We start from the raw sequence: 14,795 nt of genomic DNA, 5'->3' as shown, positions 1-14,795 counted from the left end.
CGGTACCGGGACCCCAAGTCCGGGAGATCAGGCGCAAAAAGGTGACTCGAGAATAAGCCGAGGGGGGCATTTTCAGCACACAAAATGTGCTGAAAAACTCGGCTTATACTCGAGTATAAACGGTATGTACTTAAAGATTCTCAGGGTGCATAGGTCTGGTCATTTCATTGGCTCCCAGCAGTGGCTTCAGGGTAGAGGGACAGCAGACAATGGAGGACCCATAGTAAGCCTATGGGTGATGTCACTACCCAGACATTCCATCCATTGTCAGCGCTCTCTGCGTGTCCACACCCATGCGATCAGATTCCTGCCTGAATTCACAGTTCGCACTGCAATGTGATCTGGGGGTGTCATTGACTTTATGTTGACACCCAGAGTGCAGTTTGAACTGCCTGTGGGGGAGATGCGATGAGTGAACTGCCACTGGAATTGCTCCGATTCCTGCATAGCAATAGTGTGAACCCAGGTTTAAGCCTATTCCAGATTTTAGAACTTGCAATTACTTTACATTATGGAAAGACACAGTTAGTGTGTTATTTAAACCAGGACCCTATATTTGGGTTCCCACAGTACACAGAACATGTAATAGTTTTAGTAAATATAAACTGCCAAATACCATTTCTCATCAGCAGTAAATATGGGTCTTATATCAGTGTCTGGTTAAAGCTTGTAGGAGGGGTTTTTATTCTGCTCAACTGTCCTATGAGGCTGCAGGACCCCTGACCCTCTGTCTGGACAGTGCGGTTTGGCCCTGTGCTAATCACATGCACTCTTCTAAGAGAAAAAAAACCTCTAAGCCATACACACCAAACTGAGCATGTGCAGAGTGCCCACCAAGGCTCTGTACTATCAGGAGATGGTTTGGGGACTGTGGAAAAAGGGAAGGATCAGAGAAGACAGGATCACACAGCCTTTTTACACAATGCAGAGGATTAAGCCCTTAAAGTGGAGGTTCACCTGGAAATACAATTTTTTAACCTTAGATTCCTGCTCATTTTGTCAAGGGGAATCGGCTATTTTTTTTTAAATCAAAGCTGTACTTACCGTTTTAGAGATGCATATTCTCCGCCGCTTCCGGGTATGGATGCGACCGTCGGAAGACTGTCAATCAAAATAGGAACGCCCAGTCCAAAAGACCATACCCGGAAGCGGCGGAGAAGATCGCTCTCTAAAACGGTAAGTACAGCTTCGATTTTAAAACAACTAGCCGATTCCCCTAGACAAAATGAGCATCAATCTAAGGGTAAAACATGTTTTATGGGTGAACTCCCGCTTTAAGTTTAATGAAGCAGCAGTGAGACTGGATTTTCAAATAATGAATCATACACCTACTGAGTGCTCTGGAATGGTCCGGATTTCTGATGCCTTTCATCTTCAGTTTCTGTAACAGCACTGCAGAGGTCAGCTGTCTTACCAAATACACGGACATCGAGTAGTTCTGAAAAATACAGGACAGACTATAATGTGCTAAACTAAGAGGAAGTCCTTTACAAACAGATTTAGAAAAGGACAAGACAAAAATGTGAGATCTGCAATAAAAGATTCTTCTTGTTCTTTTAAAAGCTACACATGCTGTAATAGAGTGCAATAAACTCACCCACCTTTCCGATTTCAGAAGCCCAAGAGATGGAGACCTGGTTGGGCACAGCAGATGACAGTCGCACCAGAGATGTGATGTTTAGCGGGCGGCCAGGTCGTTTTTGTTCAACGCCATTTTTGGGTGGTGGAGCACTTCCCTGCAAGAGACCCAGAAGAAGAACATGAATTACAGCAAACCAAGTTTCAATGTACACCTGTCAAAAAAAAAAAAAAAAAAAACACACATCTCATACTTACCTCCTCTGTGCAGTTGGTTTTACACAGAGTAGCCCCCGATCCTCTTCTTCTGGGGTCCTTCAGTGGCGCGCCTGGCTTTTCTCAAATGTCCTGCTGCTGGGTCTATTGATGCAGACAGCAGGACTCCGCTCCGTGTCATTGGATTTGATTGACAGCAGCAGGAGCCAATGGCTGCGCTGCTATCAATCTATCCAATCAGGCCCCGAGACACTGGCTGGAGCTGGTGTGCTTGCTCCCGGCATGGGAAAGACCTGGTTCAGGCAAGTAAAACAGGGGCTGCTACACTAAAGGGGGGTTTTCAACCCCTTTAAGTACCAAAATTTGGTGCCATTCCACGAGTGTGCGCAATTTTAAACAGGTTTGGTATTTATTTACTCTGCGTAACATCTTTCACATTATACCAAAAAAAATTGGGCTAACTTTACTGTTTTTTTTTTTTTATTCATGAAACTTTTGTTTCCAAGTAAAGCGAGCTTACAGGGAAAAAAAACACTGTGCAAATACAGCGTTACATATAAAAGTTGCAACGTCCGCCAATTTATCCCCTAGGGTCTCTGCTAAAAAAAAAAAAAAAAAAAAAAAACATATAAAGTTCAGGGGATCTGAGTAATGGGAAGTGGTTAAACATGGGGGTAAAATGCCTAGATAGATAATGTGTCTGCAGTTTGTTAGCTATTGACCCAACTATTTTCATGCTGCATTCTTTTGTCAATACCGATTTGAGCACAGATTATCCTGAAGTTACCCTCTCCCCACATTGGGGCTATAGTATAAGTTACGTTAGGATGTTTAAGATGTGTGTTGTGCCCTGTTGCGGCATGTTGTCGCGACCGGGGTACTGCCCCTGTGTGGGCAACTGTTCGGCTCCTGCGTGGGCTAGTTTTGTATGTCAATATAAATCTCAATAAAAAAAGATTTTGCAAAAAAAAAACATGGGGGTAAATCTTCTTGGCGTTGGTTGGCAGAGGTAATTTTCTCTGAACACTTGGCTTTCATCCCACAACCAAAATGTGTGACAATAAGCTACAATTGGTTTCCAGTTTGTTGATGCAATATAAATGTGAAGAATAAAAGTGCTTTTTAAAAAAAGATCTAAAAAACTCACCGGCAAAGGAAATAGTTTCCCATTGACCTTAATGCAGAGACTGCTGGGAAAGTTGTCCTCCTGAGGACAGCTTGTCTCTGCCAAGCACAACCTGTTTGTGGCAGAGAAAAACAAGAATCAATACAATTTGTATGAAGGAAAAACCTACGTTAGATCTACCGGTAACGGTATTTCTACGAGCCTTCCAGGACGGCACACCAGAGAGATAAGGGCTCCTCCCACAGGAAACACAATCAATTGACAAGTTTGTTATAAGTTCCCACCCACCCCCTTGCTCCTCAGTATTTAATAAAGTAATCTTGAACTGGTTCACAAGGGGCACCCCATCGGTACTTACCATTTAGCATATAGCTTACCTTTCTTCACATAGGGTGGGTAGTAGGCCTGCCGTCCTGGAAGGCTCGTAGAAATACCGTTACCGGTAGATCTAACGTAGGTTTTCTCCTACGCCTTCCAGGACGGCACACCAGAGAGGATATAAAAGGACCTCAGGCCTACCTCAGGGTGGGACCACAGCTTGGAGGACCTTCCGACCGAAAGCCAGGTCTTGCTGTGACAACAATTCTACACGGTAGTGCTTCAGGAAGGTGTGATGACTTGACCAGGTAGCCGCACTACGGATCTGGTCCCAGGAGGCACCTGCTCTCTCCGCCCAAGATGTCGCCAGAGATCTGGTTGAATGAGCTTTGATATTAAGTGGAGCTGGTTCTCCTGCACACTGATAAGCCTCTGCAATAGCTTCTCTAATCCATTTTGAGACTGATGGCCTTGAGGCCTGCAATCCCTTCCTGACTCCACCATAAAGGATTAGGAGATGGTTAGATTTCCTGAAACTTCTGGTTCTCTCTAAATATATAAGAAGACATCTTCTTACGTCCAAACAGTGAAACTTAAATTCCTTCTCGTTCTTTGGTTCTGAACAAAAGGACGGCAATATCATTTCTTGCGTCCTGTTGAGTAAGGATGCTACTTTAGGTAGGTATAAGGGATCTGCCCTAAGAGTGACCCTGTCTGGTTGCACCCTAAGAAAAGGCTCTTTCATGGACAGAGCTTGCAGATCTCCCACCCTCCTGGCTGTAGTAATAGCGAACAAAAAAGCTAATTTTAACGTAAGGAACCTAAAGGAAACTTTCTCTAAAGGTTCAAAAGGGGGCATAGATAATGACTCTAATACCCTAGTAAGGTCCCATGGTGGACAGAAGCTTTTAAGGACGGGGGACATTCTTTCCCTAGCTAGTAAGAACCTCTTAACTAGGTCGTCCTTCGCTAATCTTTTATCCAGGTACACGGAGAGGGCAGCTACCTGTACTCGCAGGGTGCTAACCTTAAGCCCGGCGTCTGCTCCATCCTGGAGAAAATCCAGGATAACCGGAACCGACTGGGAAGACTCTAGTCTTTTTCTACTCCAGGTCTGGAAAGTTTTCCATATTTTCAAGTAGATCTTTCTGGTGACCGGCTTTCTACTTGTAAGGAGAGTATTAATCACCTTTTCTGAACAACCTTTTTGTTTCAAAATCTGGCGCTCACTAACCAGGCTGTTAGTTGAAAGAACTCTGGTCTCGGGTGAAACACTGGACCCTGTCTGAGAAGATCTGTCCTGGCTGGGAGTCTCAGAGGTTCTGCTACTGACATGAACCTCAGATTCGCAAACCATGTCCTCCTTGGCCACCATGGGGCAATAAGGAGGACCTGACCGGGGGACCTGCTGACTTTCTGGAGTACCCGCGGAATTAGCGCCAGGGGTGGGAAGGCGTAGGCCATTCTGAAGTGCCAGTTCTGGGACAGCGCGTCCAGGCCCTCGGAGTCCCGTTCTACGGAGGTTGAGAAGTACCTGTTCACTTTCCTGTTCTTCCGGTTTGCGAACAGGTCTATGTCTGGTTCGCCAAACTGAAGAACTAGGGCCTGAAAGACCTCGGGATTCAATTCCCATTCCCCCTGTCTTAATTGTTGGCGACTGAGGAAGTCCGCTTCTATGTTGTCTGTCCCCTTTATATGTATGGCTGAGATGGAGGTGACCTTTTTCTCTGCCCAACCCAGAATTTCCATGGTTAGTTCCAATAGGGGACCGGATCTGGTACCGCCTTGGCGATTCAGGTAGGCCACTACTGTAGCGTTGTCTGAGCTCACCTGGACCTCCCTGTCTGTGACATCTTGTTGGAAGGCCTTCAGGGCTTCTCCTACTGCTCCGAGTTCCCTGGCATTGGAAGATTGACGAGCTAGGAGGTAGCACCATCTTCCTTGGGCTTTTTTCCCCCCCATGTGGGCACCCCACCCCCATGTGCTGGCATCCGTAGTCAATTTTACCGGATCCCATTGTGCCCAAGGTCGTCCTTCCCTTAGGTTTTGGTGACTGGTCCACCACTCTAGGGATGACAGGACCTGAGGGGTGAGTAAAATCTCCTGATCCAGGGATTCCTTCTTCTTGTCCCAAGAGGACAGAAAGAAAAAATGGAGTATCCTTGCATGTAATTGGGACCAGACTACTGCTGGTATGGATGCCGACATTAAGCCTAGGGCTCTCATAACTGACCTCCTGGGAAGTCTGGGGAATCTCACCAGATTCTCTGCTGCTGACGCTAATTTTTTTATTTTTTCTTCTGGCAGGAAGAGCGTCTGAAGCCTGGAGTCTATAGTGTAGCCCAGAAATATTTTTACCTGTTCTGGTATGAGGGAGGACTTCTCTAAATTGATAATCCAGCCTAGGCTTTCTAAAAACTCCATCACCCTGTTGGTATCCCTCTGAACCTGTGATTCTGTCTGACCGGAGATCAGTAGATCGTCCAGGTATGGTATAAGGCATATGCCTTGAAGATGTAGGAAGGCTACGGCCTCTGCCAGTATCTTTGTAAAGATTCTGGGGCTGGAGGTTAGGCCGAAGGGCAGCGCCCTGAACTGCCAATGAAAGATTTCCTCCCCTACCGCTACCGCAAACCTCAAAAAGGCCTGATGGTCCACGTGAATTGGCACGTGCAAATAGGCGTCTTTCAGGTCTATGGTTGTCATGTAGGTTTCCTTCATGAGGTTCTTTCTTACTGAGTAAATACTCTCCATGGAAAACTTCTTCTGTTCTAAAAATCCGTTTAGTTTTCTCAGGTTTACTATCAGGCGGAATTTTCCTGATGGTTTCTGAACCAAAAACACGTGGGAATAGAACCCCCGGTATTGCTGTTCCACTGGCACTGGTATTATTACTAGTTGCTCTGCCAATTCCTGAATCCCTTCCAAGAGGGCCTTTCTCTTTAGGGTATCCTTGGGGAGCTGCGTGAGGGTGATCATAGGGGGGGGGGAAGGTGACAAATTCCAGGCGGAACCCATCCCTTATAAGCTTGTGTATGTAGGGACTGTCTGAAATACTTTCCCACTGTTGTACAAACTGGGACAGCCTCCCCCCTACTTTGACCTTGGCGTCACTTGGTCTGTTTAGCATCAGCCTTGGCAGGGGGAAAGAGCAAGTTATTCTTTTTGTTCCCTTTGCCATAAAACCAGCGCCTATTGGGTTCTCTTTTATACTTCTGCTTGTTTTGCCCCTGGGGGCCTCGAAAAGTCTTCTTAAAACCATCTTTCTTAGGTTTCACAGGGAATTTCTTTCCCTTTTCTGAAGACCTAGCTAGGACATCATCCAATCCTTGGCCAAACAGAAGTGAACCCTGGAAAGGGAGTCCACACAGTTTTCCCTTTGATGTGACATCCCCATCCCAGGCCTTAACCCAGATAGCTCGCCTGGACGAGTTGATCAAGGCCGCTGTCTTGGCTGAAGCTTTAGCAGTTTCCAAAGCGGCATCTGCCAAGTATGCGACAGCTTTTCCTATCAAAGATAGAGACCCCAAGATTTCCTCTGACTCTGTAAACTGGCCGAGGTGTTATGCCAGTTTCTCTACCCATAGGTCTGCATTCCTGGCTACACAGGTCGCAGCTAAGGCTGGGGCCATAGAAGCTGTGTTAGCCTCCCAGGCTTTCCTTAGGAGTGATTCGGCCCTACGATCCATTAGGTCTTTAATACTGCCAGCATCTTCAAATGAGAGGTCTGACTGTTTAGTGACCTGAGACAGGGCCGCATCCAGTTTAGGAAGTTTAAAGAAAACTTCCCCAACTGATTGGGTGAACGGGTACTTCCGTTTCCAGGTTTTCTGAGTGGTCAGTCTCCTTTCTGGATATTTCCATTCTTGTAGGATTATTTCTTTTAGAGATTGGTGGAGAGGGAAGACTCTATCCTGTGTTTCACTGAGCCCCCTATACACCTTATCCTGTGCAGAGGTCGTTTTAGGAACCTCTGGAATCTCTTCAGTGGCATAGATTGCCTGAAGGAGACTGTCCACATCCTCTGCTGAGAAGAGGAATCTTTTCAATTTTCCTTCCTCCTGAGACATGACTGAGTCTCTATCCTCCTCACCCTCTGAGCTATGTCTAGTGACCTGGCTCATGACCTCACTTTCCTCTTCCTCCTGATCATGAGAAAAGATCTGGGAGGGTAGGAAAGGGGTACTGGGTCCTGCAACAAGCCTTCCCTGAGAAATCAAAGTCTCTCTAGGGACCGGTTCCTCTGTGCTAGGGCCTGTGGCTGCTTGTGTAGCCGTCTCCCTGAAAGCTCTAACCGTGGCCAACATTTCAGACTGCATTGACAAGAGAAAATCTTTCATCATGGCAGCTGCCTCCTTCCCAGCCAACTGGTTAATACACTTGTGGCAGAAGGGTTTGGTGTAGGATTTTGGGAGCTTATCTTTACAGTTTCCACATTTTTTAGAGGAACTACCACTAGCAGATGCTGAGGATTGAGCAGAGGCCCCCTGGGTTTCGCCGGGAGATTCTGTTAGAGAGGGAACATAATAAAACAACCATGTTATTCCTTCCCACTTCTGAGCTGCAGGCTGTACTAGGGAGAAAAGAGAGAGAGAACGAGGAAGGCAGCCGTTACCAGCTGCATCCTGCGACTCAGGAACTCTCGCTCTCCTCTTTCCTCCCTTTCCAGGGGGGGCTGTACTCACCGACCCCCGATCTGGATTTGGTTGTCTTCCCTTCCTCTTCCATCATGAGGAGGTTGACTGGGTCCTTGGCTTGCCGGTACCTGTTGAAGGGTTTATCCGCCGCCGACCCCACCGCTCCACGCTGCCCTCCACGCCGAAGCGTCACTTCCGGGTTGCCGTGTAGGGAACGCCCACTCTCCGGTGACGCGCTTCCTGTACCTCCGAACGAGGTCTGGAGCGCAATGCTCCTCTGCAAACCCCCCCAGGAAGAAGAGATTAGCAGCGTGGCGGATTTTTGTGCAGAGGGACGATGATGGCTTTTTCACCACAGCTCAGAGCGTCCATGCCTGTCTTTGTGGCGACCTGTGAGCGACCGAAGCCAACAGGTCAGTTCAGCTCTCCCCGGCCTCCCTGAACCTGCCTCAACAGGGGTACCCTTCGACCTCACCGTCTCCAGGTAATATAAAACAACAAACGTGCCGCTGTGTTCGGGAGAAACACAATCAAAATACTGAGGAGCAAGGGGGTGGGTGGGAACTTATAACAAACTTGTCAATTGATTGTGTTTCCTGTGGGAGGAGCCCTTATCTCTCTGGTGTGCCGTCCTGGAAGGCGTAGGAGAAATAAACACACACATCCATATTTGAAATGAGACTATACCTCAGCTGGACCTGCACTGAATAGTCTCTCCTACCTCCAGGCATGTAATCCCTGTGGAAATGTAGAACAAAGAGCAGAGATTTGACATATGGACAAAGATTGATGTTTAAAATGACAAAAACTTGTACAAATGGTTATCAGTTATTCATTGGAGCCACTTTACAACACACTGTGGAAGCAGGCCGTTTACCCGTCTATAAACTGATCTCAACCATGAAAGAGCACAACAAGAGGAATTAAAGGCCTAGTGCAGCGATGGTGAACCTTGGCACCCCAGATGTTTTGGAACTACATTTCCCACAATGCTTAACTACACTGCAGAGTGCATGAGCATCATGGGAAATGTAGTTCCAAAACATCTGGGGTGCCAAGGTTCGCCATCACTGGCCTAGTGCATTACCTGATCAATTTATTAAAACCCCCCCAAAAAATTTCAAAAACACGCACAAGACCACAGACCAACAGCGTGGTCTAGAACAAACCCAAGTGACAAGGAGGTCACTATGCGAAGATTTGTCACCAAGACATAGGCATCACTCAGACATGCATGATGATGTGTTTCTAGGGACAGGGCCTCTTTCTCAGGAACAAGGATGTCACATCATGCTTTATATAGACTAAAAATTACACCGCCGCACACTATGCAAACTGACTGTAGGTTGTGCATTGTACTTTTAATTTTATTATAGATTTGACCTGTATTTTTTATTATGCCAAATTCAAATTGTTTGCCATATAATCAATCGGCATGTGGCAATAAACTTACAAAAAACTTGGATTAACTCTGGAATCTGTCTGACCAGAGCGGGCGGATGATAGGTCCGTGTCCGCTCCGTTAATGCAGAGCAGACACGAATGCAGCTCGCTCTACTCTATGGGCGGCCAGGTGTGAACAGTCCGGCTGTCCGTTTATACCCGGCTGCCCTCTAATCTGATGGAACGGATGTCATTCCGATTTCTTAGCGGACCAGATTGGAGGTAAACCATACAAGTATACCTCCAAGTCTCTTTACATCCACTGATCCAAAGAAGTGAAAGCGGGACTCCACCCGCAATTTTTTATTTATTTTTAAGTCAGCTGCTGACATTTAATAAAGGACACTTACCTGTCCTAGGTGCCCGCGATGATGGGCCCCCCTGACGCTAAGGCAAACAGGTAGTGAAGCCTTACATCTTCACGGCCCGTTTCCTACAGCGCATGTGCGACTCGCACCGCGCTTTGTGAATGGGCGGCTGGCCCCTTGGATACACACAGTTCCCAGAAGGCAGCGCGCCCCATTCACCAGAAGACACCGCAACGGAGGAAGAAGACGACCGCGGTGGCGGAAGAGGCAGAAGAGCTAGTTCGGCATAGCAACAGCCCTTCCTGTTGAATATACATTTTTTTTTTTAAATTTTGATTTTTCTATTTTTTGGGGGGGGGATTTTTGGGAAAAAATAAATAAAAATCAGGGTGGAACTTCACTTGAATGGAGGGTCCTGTCATGTGAAAAGGGACCTTATTCAGGCATTGTTTCCAGATTTGTGTGGTAATCCAATAATCTACATCTTATAGGGTTGCACTGATATGGATACCGATACCGGTGACAGTGCAGGTGCCAACAACAAGCATTTGCACAAGTACTCGTACTCACGCAAATGCTCAGATACCTTTGCGGTGCAATTTGAGCCCATACAAAATGAATGGGCTCAAAAAGGCAATGTAAAGAATCGCATGCAGCTTCCCCCATTGTTCCTGTATGAACTCAGGCTTGCCACAGTGATTTCAGCCTGGGTTCACACAGGAGCAGTGCAGGAAACAGCATGCGAATCGGACATAAATTGCACAGCATTCCTGCTCAAATTGCATGCGATTTGAGCGCATTAATTTTGCACAGGCTCAAATTGCACTGCAAAAGGTATCCGTACTCCGTATCGGCGAGTACTTTCCCAAAAATATCAGCACTTGTCAGAAAAAAAAAAAAAAAAGTGGGGGGGTTGCATTTACAACCACTATATATATATATATATATATATATATATATATATATATATATAATGTACAAATACCAAACATGGGTAAAGTGTACAAAATAAAACACAAATGCCAGCATGTGATTGGGTTTACCTGGAGATACAGATCTCTCGCACTTGCTGAGGTGTCAGGGCAAAGATGAAGAATTTCTCCTGAAATCGTTGCAGGCTGTTCTGGACTGAAAAAGCACAAACAAATATGAGCAATCTGCATTTGTCCAACTCTAAACATGCATTAAAAAGGGGTTGTAAACCCTCATGTTTTATGCATTCAAGGTTAAAAAAAAAAAAAAAAACTTTTGGCAGCGCCCCAACCTCCCCCCCTCCGTTTTATTTACCCGAGCCCCGAATTTCCCTCGGCGGAGACATGCTGTCCCTCTCTCCACGGGGTCCCGGCTGTTTATTGGATAGATTGACAGCAGCAGGAGCCAATGGCTGCGCTGCTATCAATCAAACCCAGTGATGCGGGCACCGGGGGGGGCGTGGCCGAGTCCGAGCACGATTAATCATAATTAGATTGCGATCTTTATTCACCCCCCGTGATCTTAAGGCTGGATGTCCCGCGATTTTCTTCTCTTACCGCTCGTCAGCAGCCTGCGCCGCTGAATGGATGCCTGGGCTTCTCTCACAGTTCTGTACAACTGTAGTGTGTATCCATGCGCCACCCAATGGTTGTCGGCGGTACTGCTTCTAATGTATAAAAAAAAACAGACCAGTGATAGGTCTATAATGTTAAAGACCATATAACTCCTATGAAAAAAGCAGAATCAAAGTTTGATTCTGCTTTTTTTCATAGGAGTTATATGGTCTTTTAACATTATAGACAGATCACTGGTCCGTTTTTTATACATTCATATTTTCAGATACATCACAGGTTTATTTATTTATTTATTGGGGGGTTCTGGCATTCAGTTTTTGAAAATCGTGATCTTTAGTCTAAGCAAAAGAATCACGATTCTCATTTTGCCCAGAATCGTGCAGCTCTACTTTGACAAGCGCTGTTTTAACTTCTTTATGCAAGTGTTCCTACCTACATTAAATACCTTTACCATACAGTATTACGCTACGTGCCCTTCTCTTAATTTTTTTCTACATTATCCGGGTTCCACCTCCCGGCATCTCCTGGGTTATTACCCATAATCAGAATACCCCCTTATGTTGGTTCGGTGTGTGAGACGTTTTGTTGGAACTGCAGCCGAGGATCCAGCTTCCACAGTGGTTTACACCATGCTCAGTTGAACCTTTGAACTTACGTTCTTTAGGGTTCACTGGTTCCGGTAAGCCTCTCATGTTGGTGGCGGCCATTTCTACTGCACTTTTTTCCACTCAAGATTTGGGGAATATCATCACTTTGATTTATATTGAACTTATTCACTATTTTTCAATACATCAGTGACCATTTTCACTATATCAGACTTGTTTTGGTCTTCATTTTCTCATAGATATTTGTTCATTGATTGTTTCAAATATTGTACATATTGTTTTGCACTGTGTTCACCACCACCAGGTGTACCTTCATATGTTTAGCGCTACACTTTTATGTTTTTTCACCATTTGTCTATTGGTTGTGTTAGCTGCTCACCATTAAGACAGCGTGGATTTTTTTGCATTTGTTACCACTCTGCAAAACAAACTGCACAGTGGAAGGAAAGTATGACTTTTTTTTTTTTTAAATAACAAACACGAGACTTTACAATCACTTTAAGTAATCAAGGTATCTACCATGGCACATCATGCCATGTACATCATTTTCTTCGATGTGAATAATTTTCATGAGTTCCTGGTAGACGTCTGCTCTGACTTTGGATAAAACACAATGGACCAAGACCAGCAGATGACATGGCTCCCCAAATCATCACTGACTGTGGAAAACTTTGCATTTCATTTGAATATTAAGGTCCCAGAGTCTGGAGGAAGAGTGGAAATGCATAGATTCTGAGTTGCATGAGGTCCAGTGTGAAGTTTCCACAGTCGGTGATGATTTGGGGAGCCATGTCATCTGCTGGTGTTGGTCCGCTGTGTTTTATTAAAGGGGTGGTAAAGGTTTGTTTTTTATTTTCTAAATAGGTTCCTTTAAGCTAGTGCATTGTTGGTTCACTTACCTGTTCCTTCGATTTCCCTTCTAAATGTTTTTTTTCTTAGTTCGAATTTCTCACTTCCTGTTTCTCCTCAGTAAGCTTTCCACCATCATCCGTGCGGTGGAAAGTCATTTAGGAAAGCTTACTGAGGAGAAACAGGAAGTGAGAAATTCAGACAAAGAAAACCAAGAAAAAAAACATTTAGAAGGGAAATCGAAGGAAAAGGAAAGTGAACCAACAATGCACTAGCTTAACCACTTAAGACCCGGACCAAAATGCAGCTAAAGGATCAGGCCCCTTTTTGCAAATCGGGAATGCGTTGCTTTAACAGACAATTGCGTGGTCGTGCGATGTGGCTCCCAAACAAAATTGGCGTCCTTTTTTTCCCCCACAAATAGAGCTTTCTTTTGGTGGTATTTGATCACCTCTGCGGTTTTTATTTTTTGCGCTATAAACAAAAATAGAGCGACAATTTTGAAAAAAATGCAATATTTTTTACTTTTTGCTGTAATAAATATCCCCCAAAAATATACAAAACAACATTTTTTTCCTCAGTTTAGGCCGATACGTATTCTTCGGTGCTTCGGACCGGGTCGTGGGAGCGCTCCCGCGGGCCACGGCTGGGCTTAAAGATCAACGTACATATACGTTGATGTGCCCAGCCGTGCCATTCTGCCGACGTATATGTGCAGGAAGCGGTCCTTAAAGTGGGGGTTCACCCGGGAAAACATTTTTAACATTAGATTGAGGCTAATTTTACTAAGCAGAATTGGTGTTTTTTTTTTAAAAATCAATGCAGTACTTACCGTTTTAGAGATAGATGTTCTCCGTGGCTTCCGGGTATGATCTTCGGGACTGAGCGTTCCTATTTGATTGACAGCCTTCCGACGGACGCATACAGCGCGTCACCAGTTGCCGAAAGAAGCCGAACGTCGGTGCGGCTCTATACGGCGCCTGCGCACTGACGTTCGGCTACTTTCGGAAAATCGTGAAGCGCTGTATGCGACGGTCGGAAGAGCTGTCAATCAAATAGGAACGCCCAGTCCCGCAGCCCATACCCGGAAGACGCGGAGAACATCTATCTCTAAAACGGTAAGTACTGCATTGATTTTTTTTTAAAAAACACCCGATTCTGCTTAGTAAAATTAGCCTCAATCTAATGTTAAAAATTGATTATTTGGGTGAACCTCCACTTTAAGTGGTTAAAGGAACATATTTAGAAAATAAAAAACGAACCTTTACAACCCCTTTAAGTCTAAAGTCAGCGCAGCCGTCTACCAGGAAATTGTAGAGCACTTCATGCTTCCCTCTGCTGATCAGCTTTATGGAGATGCTGATTTAATTTTTCCAGCAGGACTTGGCACCGCCCACACTGCCAAAAGTACCAATACCTGGTTTAATGATCATGGTATCACTGTGCTTGATTGGCCAACAAATGCACCTGACCTAAATCCCATAGAGAATCTGTGTGGTATTGTCAAGAGGAAGATGAGAGACAACAGACCCAACAATGCAGACAAGCTGAAGGCCGATATCAAAGCAACCTGGGCTTCCAATAAAACCTCAGCTGTGTCACAGGCTAATCGCTCCATGCCACTTTCATGCAGCAATTCATCTAAAAAGGAGCTCCGACCAAGCATTGAGTGCATACTATATTGTACATGGACATACTTTTCAGCAAGCCAACATGTATTAAAAAATCCTTTTTTTTTTTATTGGTCTTATGTAATAATAAATTTTTCTGAGATACTAAAATTTGGGATTTTACTAGCTGTAAGCCATAATCATCAAAATAAAAGAAAGAAATGCTTAAAATATATCACTGTGTGTGTGCAACGCATCTATATAAAATATACGAGTTTCACTTTTTGTATGGAATTACTGACAAAGTAACTTTTTGATGATATTCTAATTTTAGGAGATGCCCCTGTAAGGGCTCTTTCACACGTCCGTTCAGTTTTTCAGATCAGTTTTTTTTTCATCAGTTGATCCGTTTTTGCGTCCGTTTTTGCGTCCGTTTTTGCGTCCGTTTTTTTTTTTCTTTTTGGGGCTTTTTACATAGAAAAACGGATGTTAGCGGAACGGATGATAAACGGATCATCCGTTAACGTCCGTTTTTCGTCCGTTCCGTTTTTTAGACGG

At 45.0% G+C, this 14,795-nt stretch overlaps 1 protein-coding gene across 3 annotated transcripts in view; it reads right to left on the bottom strand.

The window, feature by feature from the left end:
• Positions 1–14,795, bottom strand: part of PIAS2 (protein inhibitor of activated STAT 2) — a 58,296-nt gene that overhangs the window by 34,294 nt on the left and 9,207 nt on the right. For all 3 annotated transcript variants that reach the window (XM_040336461.1, XM_040336470.1, XM_040336480.1), the window contains exons 3-7: positions 10,670–10,754; positions 8,563–8,613; positions 2,942–3,032; positions 1,602–1,736; positions 1,333–1,438 (exon numbers count right to left, since the gene is read on the bottom strand). In XM_040336461.1, coding sequence (XP_040192395.1) covers positions 1,333–1,438; positions 1,602–1,736; positions 2,942–3,032; positions 8,563–8,613; positions 10,670–10,754 — 468 coding nt within the window. The remainder of the gene's footprint in view (positions 1–1,332; positions 1,439–1,601; positions 1,737–2,941; positions 3,033–8,562; positions 8,614–10,669; positions 10,755–14,795) is intronic.

Source organism: Rana temporaria, chromosome 1, assembly GCF_905171775.1.
Source record: "Rana temporaria chromosome 1, aRanTem1.1, whole genome shotgun sequence".
Classification (NCBI taxonomy): domain Eukaryota; kingdom Metazoa; phylum Chordata; class Amphibia; order Anura; family Ranidae; genus Rana; species Rana temporaria.
Note: the sequence above shows the minus strand (reverse complement) of the source record. Positions and strands in the feature narration are given on the sequence as shown.